The sequence below is a fragment of the Sorghum bicolor genome, chromosome 1 (assembly GCF_000003195.3).
Source record: "Sorghum bicolor cultivar BTx623 chromosome 1, Sorghum_bicolor_NCBIv3, whole genome shotgun sequence".
Taxonomy (NCBI): Eukaryota; Viridiplantae; Streptophyta; class Magnoliopsida; order Poales; family Poaceae; genus Sorghum; species Sorghum bicolor.
In genome coordinates this window covers 61,221,980-61,248,603 of record NC_012870.2, presented here as the reverse complement: position 1 = coordinate 61,248,603, position 26,624 = coordinate 61,221,980, and the positions used below count along the sequence as shown (strand labels likewise).

At 40.5% G+C, this 26,624-nt stretch overlaps 2 protein-coding genes across 3 annotated transcripts; both read right to left on the bottom strand.

Moving 5' to 3' along the window:
* Positions 777-13,960, bottom strand: LOC110434890 (xanthine dehydrogenase). 2 transcript variants are annotated; one of them, XM_021459770.1, is made up of 15 exons: positions 13,810-13,960; positions 13,407-13,699; positions 11,204-11,303; positions 10,772-10,880; positions 8,648-10,150; positions 7,308-7,550; positions 6,888-7,202; positions 5,290-5,529; positions 4,742-5,026; positions 4,442-4,663; positions 3,360-3,521; positions 2,739-2,873; positions 2,144-2,380; positions 1,865-2,038; positions 777-1,284 (listed from the first exon to the last, which is right to left on the bottom strand). In XM_021459770.1, the coding sequence occupies exons 2-15, from the start codon at positions 13,552-13,554 to the stop codon at positions 1,042-1,044; spliced, it is 4,116 nt and encodes a 1,371-aa protein (XP_021315445.1). In that variant the 5' UTR covers positions 13,555-13,699; positions 13,810-13,960; the 3' UTR covers positions 777-1,041. The 2 variants fall into 2 exon arrangements, with proteins under 2 accessions (XP_021315445.1, XP_021315441.1); XM_021459766.1 differs by having other exon boundaries at positions 13,407-13,934.
* On the bottom strand, positions 19,236-19,946 carry LOC8066233 (transcription repressor OFP14). The gene has a single exon (XM_002465020.1). It carries the CDS (start codon positions 19,944-19,946, stop codon positions 19,236-19,238), a length of 711 nt encoding a protein of 236 aa, XP_002465065.1.

The window sequence follows — 26,624 nt, the reverse complement described above, 5'->3', positions numbered from 1 at the left end:
CTGCAGCAGCTAGCCGGTAGCGGTGGGACCAGGAGCGCGTCGCAACCGCGTGGGCTTGGCTTGCATGGGCTTGGGTCCGCCATGGGCTCTGGCCCTGCTGCTGCAATGTAGCCCTTTGGCCGACGATAAAGATGGCAACAGCTACTGAAATCCGATGGATTTTTATCCTATTAGGGCATAGATAGATTTAGGTCAATTTCTCTACTCACGGATTTATTAATAGGTAAAAAGCTAGATCTAGTGAGTTTATGGACATAGGTCTGGGAATGTAGTATCTAAACCCGAAAACCCATAGGTTTTGTAAACCCGGTCCATGACAGCAAAGTAGTTTATATCTATCCACTTAAAATATATATCACACGCACTTTGTATGAATAAATTTTAGATAATAAGGTATGAAAACAATTTTGAGTTAGTATTAGAAAAGATAAAGAAAAGAACAAAACATGATACATTTGCTTGAGGTGGTGTTGTCTACCTAGATCTTAACAAAAAAAAAACGAGCCTACATGTATTTATTTTTAGTTATTACTCACAACATGATGTTTTTAGTTTCATATCGCCAACCAAAGGAGAGAGTGGTGGAATCTTAAATCTATAATTTTTCCTCTTCTTAGATTAGAAAGACAAAAAGGTTGAACTATATGAGATATTTATGTCTAATAAATATCTATAAAATAAGTTAATTTTATTAATATCATGGGCGACCCATGGGTACCCGTGACCCGAATGGGCATAGATTTGGGCACAAAACTAAATCCATGATGAGTCATGGGTTTTTTAACTGGCAGATTTTATTTTCGCAGGCATGAGTTTGGCAAAACCCAATGGATTTGTACAGTTGCCATCTGTGGGAAATCCGAACAGTTACAATATACATACAGGAGTAGTATATTGTTTTCCACCTATATTTTCAGGCACTGAACGATGTTCAGTAACCCTAAACCGTCCCTCCATTATTTCTAGCACAAGAGCATGAAACTTTACAAGCGTGGGCTTCTATTCACAATTTATTCTTCCGTATAATCAGCCCAGCAGCCGCTATACACTAAGCTTGGGTCGGTAATCTATGCCGGCAAATTTCTTTGTAATGGAATCCACACACGCCATTCTTATTCTTTCTGGTGTCGCCGGGTTGTCGAGTGGGAACCACTCCAAGTGCCCCTCCTCAGCCCTTGCCGCAAAGATCGCATCCTTTATCGCAAATAAGACAGCGGAGCCGAGGAAAAATGGTGGCTCTCCCACGGCTTTGGAAGAATGAATAGCCTTTGGATTTGGAACCCCCTGCAATGAAAGCATTGAAGATGAGTAATTTTGGAACAAAATAACTGAACACATAAGAGAAAAAATTTGTTCACCAAGACAAAAAAACATTAGTATAATTCAAGGGCGGTCAAAAGGCCACCAGGTCAATATTTAGAAGGTTCTCCTTGTATTTATGCCATTGTAGAGATTTCACGTCATCCATTTCTTTTACTTTCAAAAAAAATGTCAGCCATTTCTGCTCAGCTTAATAATAAGAATAAATATGTTCACGTCCATGACATTTAGGTTCTCCTTTTTGTGCATAAACACAATCTTCCTTGTAGCCTACGTTACCACTAGAATGGTCAAACTGGAAAACTATCTTGCCAGGTATTGATTGCTTTTCTTCACAAAGGAGGAAGTGTTACTCACCAAATAAAGAAAGTATATTCACTTCGCATTCTATTTAAGCAGAGCAGAAAGCATGAAAGGAAGGTGTACTAAAACATTAAAATCAAAATTTTATGTTCAAAATGATGTTTAGCGGTAAGTTCTGATTCTTTTCCCAAAAAGGAAAACCACCACCACAAAAATGTGAATATGAACTTAATATATTTACCTTTAATAGAGAAACCTTGAAATTTAGAGGTATATCATTTACAGAGGGTATTTTGTAAGAACCAGGACCACAGGTGAAGAGGTGTCCAGGTCGAATCCACTTATGGTTATCATCCCCCCATTTTAGCTCTTCCATGGCTGCCCAACCCAATCCTTGGACAAAAGCTCCTTCAATCTGAAATACAGTATGTTAAACTACAGAAGGCAATGAAATGAGGAATATGTAGAAGGAACCTCTCTTTCACGTTGCAGCAAAGCATTTCCTCTGCAGAGGACATACCTGGCCGATGTCAATTGCTGGATTAATTGAAAAGCCAAGATCCATAACAATATCAGCTGTCCTTGTGTAAAAATCCCCAGTTAGGGTGTCGATCTCAACTTCTGCAAATGCAGCTCCATATGTGAAATAATTGAACGGAGTTCCCTTGCCAATTGTCCAGTCAAACCCAATATTAGGTGTAGCATAAAACCCATGAGCAGATAGATCCACACGTTCCATGTAGCATGCTTGAGCCAACTGGAAAAAATGTATAATATCCACATTATAATTAGTTGAACCATAATATGTAGTCAAAATTTTCAAAAAGATAATTTTAATTCAATAATTACTATAGTTGCAGGTATTTAGGTGTGACAAGAAAATTATTTAAAAACATGAAATAGTCAATTTGTTTAGTCCCAACAGTCAAAAACACTAAGTTGGGAGCATCTAAACAAATGATGGTTACTTGAAATAAAGCCAACACATAATAACTACAAATTATCAAACGTGCAAACAAACTTACGATTTTCACAGTTCAATGAAGGTTCGTGTTCACACCAGAATCAATAATGTGATCCAACCACTAAAGAAAGAGGATAAGACATGACATTACCTCTGCAAACGAGTTGTGGGTTCCTTTGCTAGCAATGGGTTCCATTCGAACCTTGATTTGCTGACAAGCATCCAAAACTGCAGCTCCATACAGATCTGAACTAGCAGAGGCTGCTGTTGGTGATGCATTTGGGACCTAAACAAATGGAATGATCATGTGTGACCACATCACCTCATTGTAGTGGCACAGCTTATAAGGCCCTGTTTAGTTCTCCACTCAAAATTTTTTCATCCATCCCATCGAATATTTGGACACATGCATGGAACATTAAATATAAATAAAAAAATAAACTAATTGCACAGTTTGGTTGAAAATGGCGAGACGAATCTTTTAAACCTAGTTATTCTATGATTAGCCTTAAGTGCTACAGTAACCAACATGTGCTAATGACAGATTAATTATACTTAATAGATTTGTCTTACAGTTTCCTGACGAGCTATATAATTTGTTTTTTATTAGTTTTTAAAAACCCCTCCCGACATCCTTCCGACATATCCGATGTGACACCCAAAAAATTTTTATTCTCAATCTAAACAGGGCCTAAATAGAAGTAATAAAAGCAAGTACATCTGGTGTAAGATCATGCAGAGCAAAGGGGTACATCCATGTGTCGAACCTCACCTTATCGGTACTTGTCTCTGATATAAATACAGAGCTAAGAGGGATATTGAATGATGAAGCAGCAACTTGGGCTATCTTTGTGTGCAAACCCTGTCCCATCTCAACCCCACCATGTGTTACCAGGACAGTGCCATCAGTGTAAACTTGCACAAGAGCGCCAGCCTACATTGTTCATCCATCGAAACTTATCTTAGATTGAATAAGGATGATGAAACTAAGAACTAAAGTCAATGCCATGTCTAAGTTTACTGCTGCTTTGATAATTTTAGATGGAACATTTATGATTCAAGCATGGGTTCCATAAAATTGGGGATGGTACTAGAGTATGAATATGACAAATAAATAAAAAGCACAATCATTGTTCCAAATCCACACTAACCAAGGTCAGTGTCACTGCACCAATAGAAACCAAACAGATATTTCAGTCAGACACCCGAGTCAGATTCGAAGTGAAATTTTGTTAGTCCAAAAAAAAACTGCTGTGTGGGACACTAACAAAAGTAGAACAGAAAGTAAAGCCTTTTCTACTGCAATCGTGATCCACACTAACCAAGGTCAGTGTCACTGCATTAATAGAGTCCAAAAAGATATTTCAGTCAGATACCTGAGTCAGATTTGAAGTGAAATTTTGTTAGCCCCCTCACCCCCCCCCCCCCCCAAAAAAAAAAAAAAAACCTGCCGAGTGGGACACTAACAAAGGTACAACAGAAAGTAAAGCCTTTTCTACTGCAATTGTGATGGGTCACAGGACCAGTGAGAGGATACAATGATACTGCTGACAAGATAGTATAACCATCAAATAGCATGCTCTGGCAGTACATTCACCAAAAAAAATGATGTGATCAATCAGAACTAAAATCAAATAAGAAACGTGCAACAAAGAAAACAACAGAAGAAAAGCAACCAAATTTCATGGCAATTGCAACTAAACTATGTGATTGTATAATTTGCCATAAGTTAAACAACTGTGTGGGTCTGTGGTCTCAACTAAATCACACCTTTAAAGAATTTTCATGCATCAAATATCAAAACTAAATCAGTTACCCCACAAACTCCAATTCATAATGGCCATGGTGGATCACCTGATTCATGAATTTCGCAGTGAAGGATATGCCAAATTTTGTGGGAATCATGGCAATTCCTCGCTTCCTCCAGCGGCTATTACTGTTAAAACTATTCACAGCTTTGCGAGCTTCCACAAAATTACAAGACGATTTTAGTTCATCCCAAACTGAACCTATTGTACAATTCTGGAGCAACTGGCCATAATGCAGCACAACTCCATCATTGTGAAAATTAAGTTCCTGTCAATACTCAAATAGGTTAATCCCACAATAGTGTGACAAGGGCCAGTACCATTCACAACGCATGTGTATGCTTACTTTTATCTCCTCAGGACTTCGTTGGAGTTCTGTAGCTATATGGTGAATCCAATTCTCTGCGATCAACAAGCCTTGTGGACCACCAAAACCTCGGAAAGCAGTGTTACTTGGGAAGTTTGTAAAGCATACTTGCCCATTGATTCTGATGTTTGCTATGTCATAGACATTTTCTGAATGAAACATAGCACGCTCCAGTACTGCAAGGGATAGATCAAGTGAATGGCCACCGTTGTTATAAATTTCCAGGTCTAGGGCCAGTATCTTCCCTTCATTGGTAAATCCCACCTAAAAGATCAATGGGGAAGTTAGTTAATTTAAATACTACAAAAAGAGAAGAAAAAAGTTTGGTATATGAGCATTCACTGGTTATTACATGACAGTTGTGGAAACTGGAAAGTATTCAATATTCAGCAGTTAGCATTCCCAATTAACTGCAATGCTTTCTATAAAAGCAGGGTAACCCTTTCTTTAAAAGGAAAAAAAAAATACATGGCCTATTGATTTTTTTTGGATAAAAACTGAAATACATACTGTTAAAATATTAATACCTTATATTTCCCAAGGAAACTGTGCCTCTGTCCACTTGATATCATGTCAACGTCTCTGTCCAAAACAAGCTTTACTGGCCTTCTCAGACAGAAAGAGGGTACAGATGCTGCAGCAGCAAATATTGCTGATCTGGTTTCTTTTCCACCAAATCCGCCACCAATACGCTTAGTCTTGCAAACAACTTTTGATTGTGGAAGACCAAGAACGCTAGCAACATATTTCTGATGCTTCTGTGGAGCCTATAAATAAACAACAATATGTTAATGACAGAGACTGAACGGTTAGTATAATACAAATAATACAGGAGCAGAGACCAGAAGCAACATAAAAAAGAACTGCATTCCTAGCAGCTATTCAATTCTCCCTTCCTTAAACAAGTAGCCCCACAAATGTAAGGTTGGCAAGTATAGTGCAACCCAAAGAATAAAATGAAATCTAAACTTTACAGCATTTTATCTTGAATTTGACATGTAAGTATGAAATAGTTCTGCCGGGGCTCCAGCATACTCATATGATGCTTTTCTTTGGTATATGTTGTTTCGAACTGTTTCATGTAAATCTGCCGTGCTCGTGCACCTCATGTTCTTCACTAACACTGAAATTTTAACAGATAACCAAGGAAAAGGGATATTGTAAAAATATATATCTTCTGGAGATTTAACGAAAACAACTTTGTAAGTAGAGAATTTAAAAAATTAACAATCTCAGAATCATGACAGGCAAGACAGCTTCCACATGGTCACTAGAGCACTCTAGGACAAGGCATGTGGCAGTTTTGAGGCACACCATGGCACTAGTAGAACCAAAGGCGCCAGGTGGGTTGTACTGTGGTAGAAAGTAGGGGCAAACCAAAAAGGAACCTCAACAAAAACAGGGAAATCTACCCCCTCAACGTGAATGACTTCTGTTCAATTGAAGCTATGGATGCAAGAACGTAATGAAACTTACAAAGATGACTTTATGGGTGCAAGATACATGATGGATCATTTTATTATTATAAATAAAAACCAGCAATTAGTGGGACCGAGTAGACATTATGGGACCGTAGGAACGTAAATCTCTGAAATGAATGGTACAGTGAAAACGGACAGCAGCAGAAGCTGGTCATCAGTCAACCAAATCAGAAGGCCTCCTGACCAGCATCTATCAGTGTTACCCAGGTACCGTCCCAAAGTTTGCCGAGTTGGTCAGGAACGTAACACTAGCAGATTTGAAGCAATACCAAATTAAGTGGGTTTATGTTAAAGTTGCTTCTGCAGATCTCCAGGTATGGGATTTATCTTAATGTTCCCTTCTACCTAAGTTATTTGCTAAAAAAAACACTATTCAAGCATGCAACAACACTGAGAGAGTGCTTGGTTCTCAGCCACATTCCACCAGGCTGCACCTGTGGTAGTGCCAAAGTGATGGCATAGAAATGGGCCACACCTGTGGTGAAAATTTCTACTGCAAAAGCTGTGGCGGCCCAAGCTCTGGAACCAACCAAGCAGCAGCAATAAGGGGTGTGGCAGCCTTAGGTTTGGCGGTGGCCAGCAACCAAGCACGCTGAGACTTGTTCCTTCCATTGTGAATTTAAAGCTGTAAAAAGAGAGCATACTTGAGTAGATGAGACCATATGAATTTCATTTCCAGAATCCACTGGCCAGACAAGAGTGCATTGAGGTTCCATGTAAAAATGCTCTTGACCTCCAACATGAACTTGTCCTGATACAATTCTGTCACACGCACCAGACAGGAAACATTGTTCTACATCGCCTTTTACAAGGCATTTCTTGGTATTTGGATGAAAGCTTCCATTCTTGACAGCTTCCTCTATAGATAAAATTGCTGGGAGCTCACAATACTCGATATGTACTTTGTTGGCAGCAGTTTTTGCATTATCATGGGTATCAGCAACAACAATTCCAATGATCTGCCAATAAGAAAGAGACATAACTGATGAATTAACCTAGTTGTGAGATTTCACGTAAACTAATATAGAAATCAGCTATAGTATGTACAGAATACAAGAAGATACCTGACCAACACAAGTAACAATGTCGGATGCAAAAAACTCCTCATCATGGATAACTGGTCCGGTATGGTTAACACCGGGTATGTCTTTTGAAAGGAACAGCCCAGCAAAGCCAGGGGAAGATTTGGCAAGTGAATCATCAATAGACAATATGCGAGCGTGAGCCTTCTTACTCAGCACCAAAGCAGCATGCAAAGTATTGGGAGGTGTCGGTGTGTCATCAGTGTATTCAGCCTCACCAGTGACCTAGCAAAGTGAAAGAAATAGCATATGAAGTAAATGAAAGGAAAATGCACATGACATGCGGAACATTTTCAAAGAGGAAATATCAATGTTGCATGAAGGATGTATGAAATAAGGGCATGTCTGATTCTCTTTAATAGCTTTTATTTTTTTTTAATATTTTTTCCTTTTCCCCTTCTTGTTGGTCACAGGACATTCAAGTATTCAACTGAGCATATAGATCTTTAAAGAATCATTAACTCAAAAATGGGGGTAGCAGTTGGGGCAGAGAAAATCCCATGTTCCCAACCAGCTCTAACAAATGGGCATTAGAAGAACAGATGGAATAGAGTGTCCTCAGGCTGACAAGGTTAGTGGTCTGTGGGCCAAAAATGTAGGTTGTTTCTCCTCAACTTCCTAAGCTAGGATTTTCCTTGCCAGCAAGAAAAAGGCAGAACAGGGAAACCAAGGGTCTTAGTGAAGCACAAGATGAGTAAAATGAAGAAAGGTAAGGTGAGGTCTATCAAGGCTTAAAGTTCTGACTGTATATCACATTCATTGCATGAATTGGAATACGTAAATTTCTCATGTACAATTGATTAAGGTTCAATAGATTAAAAAAAACACGGACAAGCAATTGTTCAGGCTCAAGAATCCAAAGTAAGCTTGCTGACTCAGTTGCACCAGTTTGAGGGCTGTTGGAGGCTAGTGCCTTGGAAAGCTCTAGGATCTGGTCGGGTTGTCTTCGTAGAAACAGGTCAATTGTGTTCGACCTAGGCTTTGGAGGAAAGGTAACCCCGACCAAGTTCGAGAATATTTAAAATGCTTGCAAGGTGTGAGCCATGAGTGAGTGGTTTTTGTACAGGGTTCCCTTCCCTTTTCTTCTTAATATAAAGATATGCAGCTCTTGTGTGTGTTAGAGAAAAAACTTGTTGACTCAACTGTTGGCAAGCTTTCATGACAGATCTACTGAACCACTGTCCCTAGATGCTATAGGATTGACAGAGTAGGAGTAATCCTTGGGGGAGGAGTTCACCGCAAATGGTTGTTTGTAATGTCAATGTGACTAAAACAGAATGGCGTAAATCAAAATGTGTGCAATGCTGGTTGATTAATAGTACCTGAAGCATAGCTGACATATGAACCATTGGCTGACCTACAGAAGTTCCCTGCCTTACTAATTCATAACTTTGAGTTCCAACAGTAACAGGCCTACTGTAAGGCTGTACAGCTGACAGATGATCTGCATGCAATCCATCTTCTAACAACCCTTTTACTTTCATTTCATGAGTAACAGAAAGGAAAAATTTGAAAAAGAAACTCAAAGTAAGCGATCTGCGAAATTCAATCATTCCACCAGGTGCATTCTCTGAAAGAGATATGTCTTCTTTCAATAAATTGAAAGTATCATCCAGCAACCCAGAGTCCAACTTCTTTCCAGTAAGAAAGTTTTCGGTCCTTGAAGCACTAAGTGGAACTGCTGCTACTCCACCAAAGACAATTGAAACATCAGATATTATCCAATTTCCTTCAGCTTCTTGTAAATACACACGCATTCCAGCATTAACCAAAGCAATATCATCCTCCCTTCTATGTGCCTGTTTAAATTCTTTGACATATTCAAAAGGCCTTGTCCATGGTAGGATAATAGAAAGCAATATTTCTTCAGGTTTTATGTCAACTTTACGGTAACCAAGAAAGAAATCCTTTGCAAGGATAGTTCTAACATTGCTGTTCACATCTATTATCTGGAATTTTGCACCTACAGCTATCCAAAGTGGATTTAGGTCTGATATTGGACTAGCAGTACAAATGTTACCACCAACAGATGCAACATTCCTGATTTGTGTACCTGCAAACCATTTTAACTGACGTACTATTGCCTGGCATGACGAAGTTTCAGGCAAATCACGTTCTGCTATAATCTTTTTAAGGAAATTTTGAAGTTGTGCAAGTCTTACAGCAGAACCAATGTGTATGCCATCTTCTTTAACTTTGAGGGTATTAAGCTCTGGAATATGAGTAACTGAGATCATGACATTATATTGGGCATTCTTAAACTTTGTTTCGACTCCCACTTCTGAGTTACCAATGATAAGCTTTGCATCCAGGTAGCAAGATTTCAAATGTAATAATTGCTTTAGTTTAAGAGGCCTATACCATTTGATCTCATTGAACCCATTTAATTTAAGTGGCATAACTTTCCTCAACTGAAGTTCTGGGGGGAAGATGAGTTCCCTCTCGTTGTATGCACTCCCATCAATTTCATTGTATGAATAAGGCGAATATCTTTCCACAGACGACGGTAATGAGGACTCATTAACATTGATATCTGTCTCATTCCTGCAGGAACATGGCTTCCCAGTAGAAGGGCAGATAGCTTGGTCATTTGTATTTTCTGAAGATGAATTGGTGTATGCCAAATTATCTGTTTTGGCAAACACACGGAAGGCATCTATAATTGGTCGGTAGCCAGTACAACGACACAAATTTCCTGCAAGGCAGTCTTCAATCTGGTCTTCAGTAGGAGGCTGTTTGCTCGATCTCAGCAGTGCATACATAGACATCACAAAACCAGGGGTGCAAAATCCACATTGTGAACCATGTGCCTTGGCTAAACATTCCTGCAAGGGAAACAGAGCATTATGATAGAAGAGGAAGGTACACAGGTAGGAAAGAAATGACCTGAATGCATGACAACTGCTTTATTAATTATTAAACAATGACAGAATTGATCCATCTCACCTATCCTTAAAGTTGACAAAATTAAACATGACAGAGTTAAGATAACTTTTACAAGTTTTTTTTTCCCCTCTTAAGACACAGGAGAACTGTGTTGGAAATAGCAACCCAAGTTGTATTGCAGTCCCCAAAGGATAACAAGTCGGTGTAGGCTAGAGATGAAGCCCAACAAGAGCAGCCACAAACAAGATAAATTCCCTGACTGTCCTTAGAGACGTTTTTCTTTCAGCGTATACTCTAGATATATTTTTTTCTTTTAAAACCCAACCATGGTGTCTTTAGAGAGGAAGCACCATGCTGATATGTTTTTCTTTCTGTATAGGAAAAGTTATCACTGGACCTATCTCACTATTTTGTATTCCTATTATTCTTTGATACCTTCTGTATTAGCCGTCATGGAAACCGCAAAAATTAAATAATGTCTTCTACCTCAGCCATTTCTTATAGATATATGAGCAGATGCCACATGAATATCTGCAAGTTATACAAGAACAGCGCATTACCTGAACTGGGTGCAAACCTCGCTGTCGATCTCCAATTCCCTCAACTGTGATTATATGCATTCCTTCCACAGAATAAAGTGGAGCCAAGCATGCATTGATTGCAAAATGCCTGAATGAATAAGGTAATTTTATTTTACACGAAGCCTGATTTGTAGCCAGTATGATACATATAAAAAATAAAATACAAGATTAAAAGACACATAGCAACTAAAGTATATAGATTCTAAGTCATAAAAAAAAGTATATGGATTGTACATCCCATGCAAGGGAGTGATTGCAACTCTAACAAGGCAAAGCCAGCTTTTAGAAAGAGAACTAAAGAAGAGTAAATATTGATATATATTTCTGTTGTCATCTCTCACTTTAAGTTGGTTTAGGCAGAAAGAGAGATAGCGTTCAGAAAATGATTCAGTACAGGAATGTAGTTCTCACAGTGATTTCTTTGTAATTCGGTCATAGCAAGAGACCATGACAGTGCAGGCTCCACAACCACCTTCACCACATCCAAGCTTTGTTCCTCGAAGGCCAATATCTACAATTCATAGTTTAATAAACATTAAGAAAAGAACTGCACAGCATGAATTAAAATATTTTGTCTATGTGTGATATTGTCTAAGCTAAAGCAGGAAAACATGACCTTCTTGAATGCTGCTATGACACTATTTTTCAAACCAGATTGCATAGATAGATACAAACTGAAAAAAAAGGCAACAGAACAATCTTACAATTAACTAACATCCAATGATCCTTAGATCATTTGTAGGCAGAAAATTAGAGAGAGGGATACCCTGGTTCAGAAGATAGTGACAACAGTGAATTTTTTGGAGCTTTTTGCCAGCCACTCTTGGTTCAAGTTTATCAGTATGAGGAGCATTTAATTGTGATTCCCCAGCTTCAGTTAACCTCTGATGATGAATGCATGGCAATATATTCAGGATAATGCATAATGTTTCTACTATGTTATTCCAGAGATTCAAAGATCATGACAGTAGAGATGCTAGGCCGCCAGTTGTGGGGTTTCAATGGTTTTGTAAATGTACATTCCATCGTAAGCCACAAACAACACAAATTTGAGAATTTCAAATCTTAATATTCGATTTTCTGGAATTGACAATAAAATTCAAGTACAATGAATAATTGATCTAATCTTTTTTGATTCCAACTAATCAGCTGGTACGACTTTACTGCCGTTACCAACAAGAATAAACTACATAACGAAAATATAGTAGGAATGTTGCTCCAATTCCCATTTCTAAAATTCCAGTTAGGAGAATACTCGCAAAACTGATTGAGATGATATCATTATACTAAATATCATGTAGGTAAGATCAATGAACTTACAGCAACATAATTAAGAGAGAGAACGAGAATTTGTGATTCTACATGTCTCCAGTAGACAGTAAGCAACTTAGCATGTCAAATTAATCAAAAGAATGTAACCTCTTTTGTGTTCTAAAAGGCAAATTTTGTAACTTTCTGTAGTTTTTACATGAACTACCTCTTCTGATAAAAACAAGGAAGTCTTTTTTTCAGAGAGAAAACAGAAAACACACAATTTCAGAGCACTGCTGAAACTAACAAAACATAAATACAATAAACTTGAAAGATTTATAGAATAACTAAAAACTTTTAAGGAGTACCCTATTAGATACTTAGATCCGGATCCGACAAGTTCCCATGCTCTTTTCCCTTATTCTTGAGCTTCACAAAGAAAAGAAAAGGAAAGATGCCTCACATTTGATCCACGGTCAACACATACCCTCTATAACCACTAAATACCTTCCCTCAAGGGAATGGAAATATCCAACTTTAAAAGAAGATTGTCATATTATGCTGTATCAGACGTGGATCAGCCTACCACTATTAGTTCGCATGTATAACTAGTATTCCTGATCCGATATGGCACAGCATGGCAATCTTTGTACCCACGCTTCCCGTGGATCATATAAACAACATGTGTTGGAACTTGGAAGAGAGCAGGAAGCCAGGAAGAGTGTGCTCTTGATGCTGATCAACCTATGCTCAGAAGTCAGAATGACCAGTGAGGTCATGAGAGTAGGAATTGTGCTATGTATGTTCCTTGGGGCCCTAGTGTTGTTGTGTGAGAACTGGGTTATAGGATTCGAGTTCAGTATGCATTGAGGCAATAACAAAATGAACTAAACAAAGGATTCATGTTCTCCTTCCCTTCTTGAATCTGCCTTATGCCACCGCAGCCAACGACAAACATGATCGCAGTATAAAGTAGTTGAAGTCTGTGTCACGGTGATTCAAACCTGACAAGCTCCACCTCGGCACCTCCACTAATCCAACAATTTAAAATTTAAACCATTCATTGAGAAGTTGCACATAGTTTTCCTCTGTTCTAAAAGAAGACAAAGAAGCAGGCGACAGATTGCAGTGGATCCGGATCCAATCTGGGACCAGCGCATCCAAGTATAAGCAGTTGCGGTAAAAACACTCCTACCGACCAACCACCAACCAACCATACAATTCCAGTATCAAGCGAATCTCCTAATCTTAACGCGCTGGCTTCAACAGAAATAATAGTAAAAAAAAAAGTATCAAGCGAATCTCCTAATCTTAACGTGCTTCAACAGATATAGTAAAAACAGAGAGGGAGAGAGGGAGCGACCTCTAAGGTACTGCAGCAGGGTGAGGTGAGCGAGGCCGTCGGGGAGCACGCGACGGACGCCGTTGACGTAGATGACGGCCTCGTCGGACCACTCCTCTTCCGCAGCCGCTGCTGGGTCCTCCTCCGCCGCCCTCGTGAGCGACCCCATCAGATTCCGGGCAGAGGTGGGGAAGAAGCACGGCTAGACCAAATGGGTTCCGGCCGCCCGGCGGACTAGGTCGAGGTTGGATGCGCGCTCGGGACTCTGCAGTCTGCACCTCTGCTCTCCAACTCCAAGTGTGGTGGAAGTGGAACTGCACGGCACGGGTCTGTCTGATCAGGGAAGGGATGTGGATGGATGGATCACGGGGAGGAAGAGGATGAGGCGACATCCCGCACGTGCGGCGGAGTCGGTGATGCGTACAGGTGCATGGACGTGAGCGATGACTGAGACGACGACGAGCGAGCGCCGGTGGCGGACTGGCGCGCGGCTAGAGAGGCACCGCCGCCCCGGTCCGGGGCTATTCTACGCAGCACGGGGGTCACACGATACCGCTTTTCCGTAAACAATTTCTGAGGAGACTTGTCTATACGTGGTTTGGTAGATTTTTGCTGATGCACAACTGTTTGGATACATAAGCTAAATTTTAGCTGACTAATGTTAGCTTTGGTTTATCTGGATAGGACGTGGCTAAACTTTAGCTGGAGACAAAAATATACATAATTCTTTTAGCCGTTTCAATCTAGCTAAAACCAACTAAAAAAACTTCAATGACCAGACTACCCCTAGGTAAAGTTTGGCTAGAGGATCCAACACCTCCAACTAAAATTTAGCTAGCTAAATAATGAAACTAATGAAGGTTAGCATTGTCAAATGTTTTTCAATTAGCTAGAGGATCCAAACGCATCTAGCTAAAGTTTAGCTTTAGTAATTAGCTAGCTAAACGCATCTAGGTAAAGTTTAACTTCAGTAATTAGCTAGCTAAAATTTAGTTGGAGTGGATCCAAATAGACCCTAAGTGGACACGGGGGATGCTCAAGATGGAGACACACCGGTCCTGGTAGAAGATCTTATCACAAGATATCGTAGTTGAAATTTAAGGAGGATATGTTTGGTTTCTATCTCTGAGAGCCTATATTGCGTCTAGACATTTAGGCTGCCTTTTGCCAGGCCATTGTCTTCTATAGCTCCAGCATGAAGAGAACAATTGTTTGGCTGCTAGGGCCACATGCAAGATACAAAATACAGATGCAAGCTCACTTGTTTGGTTAGTTGCATAAAAAAGTCATTTTCCACATGCATATGATGGTGATATTACCTTCAACACCTACAAAATACAAGTAAAAGAGTCATACCACGGACAATAATCATCGTAGAAATAGGAAGGGATCACAATATCACACATGAGAAGGAAAATGGAAACATTCCACATCATAGGCAATGGTCAATATAATTGTTCATAATTTAGATCTAATTTCAGTTGTATAATATCTAATTGATCCACGAGTACTGTGGTACATCACACAAACTTTTTCATAAAGCAGGGAGCACATCAACAAAACCACCACTATATGTCACATATACAAACCACCATCACGATTTTAGTTGGAGCTTAGTGTTACCATCCCTCATTGGTTGCAACAAACTACACAAAATAGTTAGCCGCTGCACAAAAAGAATGAGAAGCAGCAGTGTCGTAGCTTGACTCCACAAAAAAAGATCAATTAGAGGTTAGGATGGCACAACTACATGTAATAGTGCTTGCCAAGCCAAGTCCTGAGCCAAAGGACATAGTGAGAGTCACTCATCTCCACAAACGCATCAACCTTAGCCTTGTTGTCAAGCATATGGGAGTATTGCCACAATAAAAGCCTATTTAGGGAACTCAGACACTACGTCGTAAATTTCATGATGCATAATTTCCATCTTGTTCTCACAGATAGCAAATGCCACATCTTTTATACTATCAGTCATATACTCATATTAGTGAAGCCAGCATGACATCTTGAGTAAAGACAAACCTCTTCCTCTTGTTGCTAGGACAAGATCCACCACTGTCCTCTTTGTCTTCCTTGGTTCAATCTTCCCACAATTTAGCAGCAACATTTGTGGCCTTAGCAACTTTTGTCATCAAGTGGCTAGGCTTTAGTGATGCTATCAACAAAGTCAGATGGGCTTCCCAAGACTCTCATTTGACCCATAGCATACTTCCATGTGGCTTGACCAGTACCAAATATGGTCATTATTTGCTGGTAATTCTCTGTAGACTTGTATAAGAACTCAACATCTTTAGGTGCAAATATAGAAACCAATTAAGAAACATATTTTAGTCACTAAAAACAATCTAAAATTTGACGTATCCATGTGCACTCAAATATGTTCTCACCTGTAGAAGTTGAGATGCAAATTTGCTTTTGGATGTATGTGCACTTAAAAGTAAAATCCCTGAATTATTCTTTTCTAGTGCACATGCATTTAATATTTGTCATTTTCAATGATTTTTTTCTAATTCGAGTTTGTATTTCAACTTTTGCATGTGATTACATAATGTATGCACTATAGATATCCAAACTTTAAAATTTTTATACCAAATTTAAAAATTTTAACGACTAAAATATGTTTCTTTGGATTAGTTTCCATGTTTCACCTTATAGGTGGTTTCCACCACATATATATATGCACAGTTTGGATATAGACTTATAAACTACAATTTTTGTAATGTCTTAATTTTGGGTTAAAAATAATTCTAAAAAATTAGAATTGGTGTTTAAGCCACAAAAATACTCCAAAACTTCCAAAAATTTAATAAAAAAATCTTAGGAACATTTTGGAATATGATGAACCCAAACAAACATTTAGAGCTCACAAAAATATATTCAGAAGTGTCAAAACTTAGAAATTTCTCAAATAAATGGGAAAAATCTCAAAAAAATCTAAAAAAATGCTAGGGAAGATAAATGTGTTCTAAATGCAATTTTACTTTTTACATGCATAAACACCAAACATAACCAACAAAAACTAACACATGAAACAAAACCATGTCAAATTAATAGGAAAAATTTATAAAATCATATTTCCTCTAAATTGAAAGCAATTTAAATAGATCTTGTAAATTTTGTATAGAATATTGTTATTTAGCATTTCTATTTATAGCCAAAAATTAAAATTTTGGGGTGTGGCAAATTCCATGCCACCTTGTTTGTACCACCAAAAACTAGCATTCGCAATACTAAAATAGTCATATGAATAAAAAATATTAAAAATTTGTACTAAAGGGCTTGTTTAACAGGGCTCCTCTCTAGCTTTGGCTCTTCTAGAGGAGCCTTGCCAAATGTTTTTTCCAAAGAAGCAGTTTTTCAGCAAAAACAGAGGAGCCAAAGCCTTTTTTTAGCCTCCGGAGGAGCCCTGCCAACACCTCCTAATAAATGATAAATATTACTACTAGATGTCTAGCACGCTACAAAAATAGATGTGCTCAGCAGTGCTAGTATTATATATTCTGAGCAATAATATTCTATAGTAGTAAAATAGATATAGTGAAAGAAAATATAGAAAATTGCTATGAATAAATGATAAATAATACAACAGTACTTCTAATGATATATTCTCATTAGCATGTTATGCATAGCAATTTTTAGTTTTGTCACCAAGTCAAATAAAAATAGAACATGATTACCAGCTTAAACAACTAAGGTCACAGGCTAAAATTTGAGTAGTTGATTTGGACTATAACTTGCAATCCCCTCCTGCGCGACGACGTGTGGACCGTCCGTGGCACATCACATTACAATCAATCATTTTACATTTTGATATTTTTCATCAGAAAAAAAATCTACATAATCTCCTCAACTATAAAAGGTGGACTACTTCACGTTCTGAACGATAAAGTCTAATTTTGTACCCCCTGAACTTTCTAATACAGGTTAAATAACCCTCCAAGCTGTTTTGGACGCTGGTTTTGCTATAGTATTTTCCTTTATTTATTTTCATTGAATATTTAAAAAATCATAGTAAATCACAGAAAAATTATAAAGTAAAAAATCCAACTTTTGATGAATTATACATGAGTAGGTTTACACAGTGAATATATAATATGGTATGCTTTATCATAAAGTTTTTGGTGTAGCATTAGATGTCTGTTTTTTAATTAATTGAAATAATTCATAGTTGTAGCTTCTATGGTCCAATTGTGACGAAATTTTTTATGATGAGCTAATTATTGTATGCTAAAACTATAGTAAAAATTTCATGTTCATTAGATTGTGTATAACTTAGTTATAGATTTATTTATAATTGGACCATAGAAGCTGCAACTATAAATTACTCTAATTACTTATAAAAAACATAGATCTAAAGCTACAACAAAAAATTTATATTAAGCATATCATATTATATGTTCATTGTGTAGATCTATTCATGTGAAGTCCAACAAAATTGGACTTCTATTTTATGATTTTTCTATGATTTACTATAATTTTTTAAAAATTCAGAGAAAATAAGTAAAAAAGAAAAAAACAAAACCAATGTTACTGCAGGCGAGGTGAAACATGCAGAGAAAAGATGATCCAGGTGACTATGATCCAAATCCGACCGATCTTGAAGCTGAATCCTCTATAGGCGAGGTAGGTTTTTGGCATCCTCTAATCTACCTATGCATCACAACATCCACTTAGGCCCTGTTTAGTTCCCATCCAAAAAATTTTCATCTATCCATTGAATCTTTGAACATATGAATGGAACATTAAATATAGATAAAAAATAAACTAATTACACAGTTTGGTTGAAAATCACGAGACGAATTTTTTAAGCCTAGTTAGTCCATGATTAGCCTTAAGTGCTACAGTAACCCACATGTGCTAATGATAGATTAATTATGCTTAATAGATTTGTCTTGCAGTTTCCAGACGAGCTATGTAATTTGTTTTTTTATTAGTTTCTAAAAACCTCTCCCCATATCCTTCCGACACATTTGATGTGACACCCAAAAAATTTTTATCTCCAATCTAAACAAGGCATGAAGGTATGCTTGATAGATCTCCACCGGCTCTACATCCACCTAGATCCACCATAAAGCAGTTCCACCGTGGACTTGAGTTCCGTACAAGTGTTTGGTATAGCTCCACGCTTCTCTCTATCTCACTACCACCTAGGCCAACACATCAAGGGGGCATAATGAAAAAAATGCAAAAAGAAAAGCCACAAGCTTCTTCTTCCTCACGACGAGCTCGCGCGCTGGAGGTCGGAGTTCGTGGCCCCGACAAGCGTGGCCACGATAGACACAGGGCAGGCTGCAGGTCTAGGGAGGCGCACACGACTAGTCGATGGGAAAGAATGGAGAAAGAAGAAGGTTGCAGTGGTGAATGATTTTCCCTAAATCCACCAATTTTTAGTTGGTTACCTCTTGAGATGGCTCCACCGAATCCATGAATCTAGGACAGATCCATCATTTTTATAGAGTAGATCTATGGTGGATTTATTGTAGTTAAAAGTGTTGTTTGGCTGAAAAAATTTTGAGTCTAAATCTAGTTTTCGTGGCAAGTCGTTCTGACTTTTCTAGAAAACCAAGAAATCGATTTAGAACGGATGGAATAAACCTTTTAGTTGTGCATGGAAAATGGAGCCTATCCTAGGGAGGTGCAATTTAATTTAAACAAACATTCATAACTGCCAACGTACAACTTGTCGGTTTCAGCATAATGATATGTTTAAGCTTTTATGTGCAGCTCTATTTGCATGCTGCTACGTTTGTCAGAGGATCAGGTTACATAGCTTGGTACTGCAACATTTGTTCTGTAAATATTTCTTTGCTTTGAGATGTACAATTTATGAAGCAATAACAGTTGTCCATCCTAGTGATTTCTCTGACTTCTAAGGCTCTTGTCAGCCCACTCGGCATTTCCAGTGGTTGAACTAGCCATGTGATGAGTTCCTGCAGTCAGGTCAGCAAAGGCTTTGAGAATGTGCTTGTGCCCAGCCCTGTCATTTAGCTGCAGGTAGAAAAAGAGCAGCTCCTCCAGGAAGTCCCAATCCAATGGCTGGCATAGGCAACCATGATGCATCTTTACCATGTTCTGCATGGATCTCCGAAAATCTGTGTACGGGTCCATGGAGAACACCACTATGGCCGCGCTGTCGCCGCCCTCCTCGCCTGGCCTAACTTCCTTGACGTCTTCTGAGGCTGATTCTGAGGAAGACGACGTCTCCGCAGCTGGTGGTGTCCCGTTGACGACTGATGTCGATGTGCTTGCCGATGATGGATCGTTGTTGTCATGTATGTAGAGGGACCGGAAGTTGTCGAAGAGGAAGCGGTCGACGTCGGAGAGCGTCGCCGCCTGGTCCTTGTTGCTGTTGTCGTCCGCACCGGCGGCGGCGGCGTGATCGCCGTCCAAGTCCAGCGACGGTGTTCTCGGGAACCTGCAGGTGGAGAGGAGGCGTGCGCTGGTGATGTTAGCTGGAATGGCTGAGCTTGGGATGTGGATTGGAGGGATCTTCTTGAGCGTCCTGGAGAGGTAGAGCTGCAAGGATTTGCGCAGCCTGGTTCTTTTCCTGTCGTCTTCCATTTCCACACCTCTCTCTTTTGCTGAAAGGCCAAAAAGCAGAGCCTAGCGTGCTAGTAAAAGGTACAATGAGAAACATGGAAACAAAAAAGTAAACAAGAGTTATGAACGGTAACACCCTTCCTTTTTTTCTTTATTGTGCTAGGAGTTACTTACAAGTGAATTTATGAAGGATTAAAGTGCAGGCGGAGGTGTTCATCTAGGGGAATTTAATGATCCAGTTTTTCTTCCATGAAACATAATAATTAGAGATTTAGTGAATGTCGCAAGTAACTTGTAAAGAAGTGTAACGTTTTATCTGTACACGCGTACTTCCCACTCAGTGCATAACCTTTTCTTAAAAAGAGAGATAAATCACTATTTTTCCCTTTAACGTAACATACGGCTGTTTGGAAACCAAAGAGCAACACTTCCAATTGTTGTAGCTGGTAATCCTCTATTCTTTACTACAAAATACTGTGCAGCGTGTTATACTAAGTTATAATATATCATAGCCTTGTGATGACTACTCCCTCTGTCTCATCAAAATAAGCTGCTGTTTTTTCACTTTCGTAAAGCTGTGTAAAGCAAAACCATATCTAATAGTGTTACTCAGAGCATCATCATTTAAGACCACTGAGAACCTCCTAGAACAATCAAAACTTCACCCATAGACACTTCTAGAAAACTAAACCTAATGGAACATGAATGATGATGAACTATTTATACCATGTAGCAAGAGTGTATATAAAGGGGCTCCCAAGGTAGGGCTCACCCCTCCCCCATAGTCCACCTTCCCTTAGCAGGTGGCCTTGTTGTGGCCCTAGCAGCCAGAAACATGGAACATGGCTACGTTCTCTATTCTAGAACATCGTTTCAGGAACATTACGCTCCCACATCATAAAGTACCACTTTAAGCTCCTGTTTCACGCATCCTGTTTTCTTCTGGGAACATGACTGTTAAGCTCCACCCTCATCTCTTGTCGCTCTCTGTCTAGGCCCTCAGACCATACCTCTCCGCATTCAAATACCCTCTTTGCCCCCCTTGATCCAGCTCTATCTCGTTCTCTCGCGATGCCTTTGATCATGCTGCTAGGCGAGGAGATGAGGACAACATGGCAGAGAGAATGTTTGTACTTGCCTTTTTCTTCATTTGTGATTTGACAAGAGTTTGATAATAATTGTCGCAAAGAACTCTATTTCACTGCTACACAAAATCTTTTGCGCGGCGTTTACAAATAGGCCTTGGAGGCGGGCAGATTTTTAAACCACCTCAGTTAATGCCTCAATTAACCAAGACAGTCATTTTTCATTAACCGAGGCGGTTCGAAAAAACCCACCTCCTAAGCACAGCGTCCCCTCCCCTTCCTCCTTCAACACTGCGCCCCCTCCCTTCCTGCCTCAGCCACATCTTGCGACGTGGAGGCCGAATCCAGTGGTGGGGCGCGGGCGAGGCGACGGGGTTGGGGCCAGATCCAGTGGTGGGGCGGTCGGATCCGACAAGCGGCAGCGGCGGTAGTGGGGGCAGAGGCAGCAACCGGATCAAGTGGTTGGGCTTGGTGGGCCCATGATGGGCTTGACAGGCTTTTTATTTATTTTTTGTTTTTTATTTCATTTATCGAGACGGACAACAAATCGCCTCAGAAAAGGCCAACATTAACCGTAACCTTTCATCCGAGGCGGTTGCAAAAACCGCCTTAGTAAAGTCATTCTACCTACCACGGTAAAAGTTATTGTATGTAGTAGTGTTATTCAATTACTAAAACCCACTACGAGGGCTAAATGCACTTTTAGGGCCAACATTGGCAAAGGTGCATGAGGCCGCTCTTGGATTTGTCAAAGAGCGTGTAGGGACCCAAGGTGGTTGAGGCCCCGACGCTGCAGAAGATGAGTTTTCTCTTCATTCGGACTACGTCAAAAATGGCCAGATTGCACGAGGGCCACTGCTGGGCATGCCTCAGTGCCTCACCGTTAAAGGCTCTGACACGTGGGGCAGGTACAGTAAATGTTTGTGGGCTAATTTGGGACCGTAGAAACAAGATCAAGCGACGGAAAATTTTTCACGCGACCCACGCGTTGGATAGGCTGCGAGGCAGTGAAGCTCTGTACTAGCATGCCAAGTACAATACACTAGAGCCCTAAAGTGTGACCATTATCATGTGGAGTATCTGGTCCAAAAGGAACATATGGACACCATGGAAATCGCCACAATACATTCATGGTACCCTCAGCTGTGGACACGCTTCAGGTAATATAATGTTGTTAAGATAAAGGTTCATGCTTTTCATCCACTATGTATATCTTCCGATAGACACGATGTGCGCGGTCGCAGTAGTATTACGCTTGCTTGCACTGACTGAAGTCAAAAGTAGTGGTTGATACCAATTTGTGAAGCATGGCACATATATTGCTATACACTAAGGGCCTTGCTAAATTTTAGCTAACTAAAATTATTTTAGCTACTCTTGGATGACTAATGAAACTAAACTATTTTAGTTTTTTTAGTCAATGTGTTTGGAACTTTAGCTACTAAAGTGATTAAAAGGAGAACCAAATAGGGCCTAAGTTTGGGCCGGTAATCTACGCCAGCAAATTTCTTTGTGATGGGATCAACACACGCCATTCTTATTCTTTCAGGTGTCGCCGGGTTGTCGAGCGGGAACCAGTCCAAGTGGCCCTCCTCAGCCCTCGCAGCAAAGATGGCGTCCTTTATCGCAAATAGGACGGCAGAGCCGAGGAGAAATGGTGGCTCTCCTACTGCTTTGGAAGAACGAATCGCCTTTTTCCTCAAAAAAAAAAAGAATGAATCGCCTTCGGATTTGGAACTCCCTGCACCGAAATAATTGAGGATTATGAGTCATTTTGGAAGAACTGGGTGTCTTTGAGATTAACGAATGCCATTCAAAAGGACCAAAAAATTATTAAAGGACCACCAGAGCAATCTTTAGCTGGCTGTTTTCATGTCATCCAGTTGTGCTCAGGTTTTATAAAGCGAGATAATAATTATGGATGTTTGACAGACGAACCGATACAAACTGCCAAACCAGATATTCCCCGATTGACTAAAAACTTACAAAAGACCAATGATAAAGCTATCCATCCTATTTATACAATTATTAGTCGCGACTAGACTTTAAATCTTCCAGCGATTGAGGATATATAGTTAAAGACGTGTATATACAACGTAGCTAAGAGAATAGTTAAACAAGATCTCAAACCTTTCTAGTGATTGCGCTCGCCTAGACAACATATCCATTATGGTCACCTTCGGGTCCAGGCCTTGGGAGAAGTTGCCTATTTCAGCTTTATCAGGTGCTAGGTGCTAGTGCTAGACGCATGTCTCAATAGGATTTATAGAGCTCCACGCAAGAAGGACCTTGCTTCTTAACCGCTTGATAGAAAACGTTGCAAAACAACTTATCACTACTATAATTTTTTTTTTGCACAACGTTTGTTCGAGGCTGGGCAGCTAGGCCAGCAACCACCTCGGTTAATACATTAACCGAGGCGGCCATTGTAAAATAACCGCATCGGTTAATAAGTATTAACCGAGGCGGGCATTCTAATATAACCGCATCGGTTAATATATTAACCGAGATGGGCATTGTAAAAAAACCGTCTCGGTTAATACATTAACCAAGGTGGGTATTGTAAAATAACCACCACGATTAATAAGTATTATCCGAGACGGTCATTCTAATATAACCGTCTCGGTAAATCATTAACCGAGGCGGACATTGTAATTCGACCGCCTTGGTAAATTAGGTCTAGCCCGTTAGCCCACACCAGCCCACTACTATCTCCATATATAACAAGGATTTAGAGTTCCTCACTTCACTTTCTCTTTCTCTCTCTCCCCGCGCCTCTCCCCAACTTGCCTCGTAGTCCGCGCCTCTCCTGACACCCCCGCAGCTCGCGCCTCCCTCCACTCTCTCCCTCTCTCTCCCCACAACAGCGCCGCCCCCGCCCTTGTTTCTCCACGACGGCGGCTGAAGAGGTATGGCGTGCCTAGCTTCTCCACCACATAGAAGACCCAGCCTTCTGCTCCCTCTCCGGATCTGGGCATAGGGAGCACAACATTGATGGTGGCACGCCATGTGTGGGCACCGTATTTGGGTGAGATGCGCGACGTCCCTCTCTTCCATGACTCCCCAGTCCCCAACAACGGCGGCTCCACCTCAGAGGGCGAGATGCAGTGGAGGGCGGGGTTGGCAGTGCGGGTGTTGTGGTGGTGGATCTAGCGACGAGGGCCTTGTAGGAGCTCTCTAGAGGTGGATCCACCCTCCCCTCTTCTTCTCCCATGAGCAGCTGGCCAGATCCGGTGAGCACATGCCTAGCGAGCGGCTGCGACAGCGTGTAGATTCGTCGAGCTGCAAGTGTGGCGGTGCGTGGATGGGCTCGCGGGCCCGTGGGTGGGCTTGTTGGGCCTGTCCATGGTTTTTTTTTTGTTTTTTTATTCGGTAATGATACGAACCGAACGTTCGTCCCATCGGGGCGCCGCGCGTGTGGGCTTGCAGACCAATTAGAGCGACAATCAAGCGGTTACGGTCATACCAATGAAGATACGAAGACCGCATGGTTTCCTTCGACACTAGTCATTTTCCACACCGCTGCTCCGCTTTTCAGTACTGCGTGTCCCCGGCTGCTCGATGCCGCCCCGCCGTGTCGTGCTCCCTAGCGCCCCTAGACGGACGCCGCGTCCATGCGCAGCTCGCAGCTGCTCCGCCGTGCTCCCTTCCTTCCTCCCTCCCCAGCGACCTCCATGGCGACCCGGCTTTCGCTCTCCACCGAAGATGAGGACGACGACGGCGGCTCCAACGAGGTAGGTCGGTTCGTCTACGGATCTGAGCCATCATCCACCTCCTCCTCTGAATCTAAGCCTTTCTCCTTTTCCTCTTCCTCTTCCTCCTCCTCTTCTCTAGATCTGGACGAGACGGTGGCGGACCAAGGGTTGGAGCAGTCTGAACCTCGAACCTATCCCCTTTCATGCCTTTTTTTTGTTTTCTTCATGTTGTAATGGTTTTTCTAGGGATGTTGCAATGGTTTTTCTAGGATGTTGCAACAATGATTTTCAGATGTTATAATAGGGTGATTCATATGTTGCAGGAAGAGTGTTCTAATTTGAGATTGTTGCAATAGGGGATTTTAATTATTGAAATTAACTTTTTTTAAATATTGAAGCATTGAAACATGATTATTGAGTTTGTTCCATTTTTTCATGTTTCATGGTTGATTTTTGCGATGTTGCAGTACTACTGCTCGAGATGTTGTAGTACCTATTTTTTGAATGTTGCACTACATAAATTTTTGATGTTGCAGTATATAATTTTGTATGTTGCAATATTTATATTCTGATGTTGCACTGCACAGTTTACATAATTTTTGCGATATTTGCAGTTTCTGAAGCGTTTTGTACTATTGGGACAAGGGAGAAGTGAGGAACAAGGTGTAGTAAAGGAATGAGATGCGTTGGGGGAACAGGGACAAGGTCGCGGTGAGAGAGCAGAGGATAGGGCGGTGAGGGAATGAGATGCGTCAGAGAATAGGAATAGGGTCGCGGTGAGAGAGCCGAGGATAGGGCGCGCCGTGAAATCGATTCTATTTTGTTCTATTCCAATATGCGGAGGTGGGATTCAGTTCTATTCCCATATACTAGGACAGGCGAGTGGGTGGAGCGATGTCCGGACGTATCTCGCGCGCTGGACGTCTAGGCGCTAGGATACCCCTTTTTTTGTTTTATTTATCGTGGCAGACACTTAAACCACCTCGGTAAATCATTCATGTACTGTGACGTTTCGACCGAGGCGGTTGTAAAAACCGTCTCGGTTAATGTCTTTTGCCCGTCACGGTTAAGTTTTTTTAGTAGTGTATTTCCAATAATCTGTACCAAATGACCCCTTTCATAAATTCTGTAGCCTCCTACGTGTTATATCCATGCACACCACAATTATGTTACCCAGAACCGTACGAGTGCATGTGTCCCCTTATCATGTGCCTATGGATAAAGCTATTAGATATATGTGCCACGAATCTCGCATGGACATATATGTAGCTAAAGTAGGGTGGTAGCACAGATTTTCAAAATAAGATCTCAAACCTTTCTCATGGTTGCACTCGTCTAGACAACGTACTCCCTCCGTTCCTTTTTAATTGTCGCTTGCGCTTTCCGAAAAACAACTGCCGACAATTATGTATTAAAAAATATTCATATTTATAATACATAATTAGTATCATTAGAAAGATCTTTGAATCTTGTTTTTTAACAAATTTATTTGAAGATACAAATATTGCACGTATTTTATACAAATCGAGTCAAATTTATGGCACGCACACCAACGGCGACAATTAAAAAGTACAGAGGGAGTATCTATTATCATCACCTCTGGATCTGAGCATCTGAGCACGTGCACTGGCAGACAAAGTGAGGAGAACCTGCTATTTCTGCTTCATCAGATGGAAACCACATGTCTTACAACGAGATTTCTAGAGCTCCAAGTGAGAGGAACGAGAAGAGACCTCCCTTCTCAGCCGTTTGGCAGAAAACATTGCAAAACAACTTCGAAAGCTATCCAATAATCTGTACCAAACAGCCCCTTTTATAAGTATGATTACATTCTTGTAGCTCTTCTATGTGTTACACATACACACATACGAGTCCATGTGTCCCATGCATATCGATCTTGCATATGTGTATGGATAAAG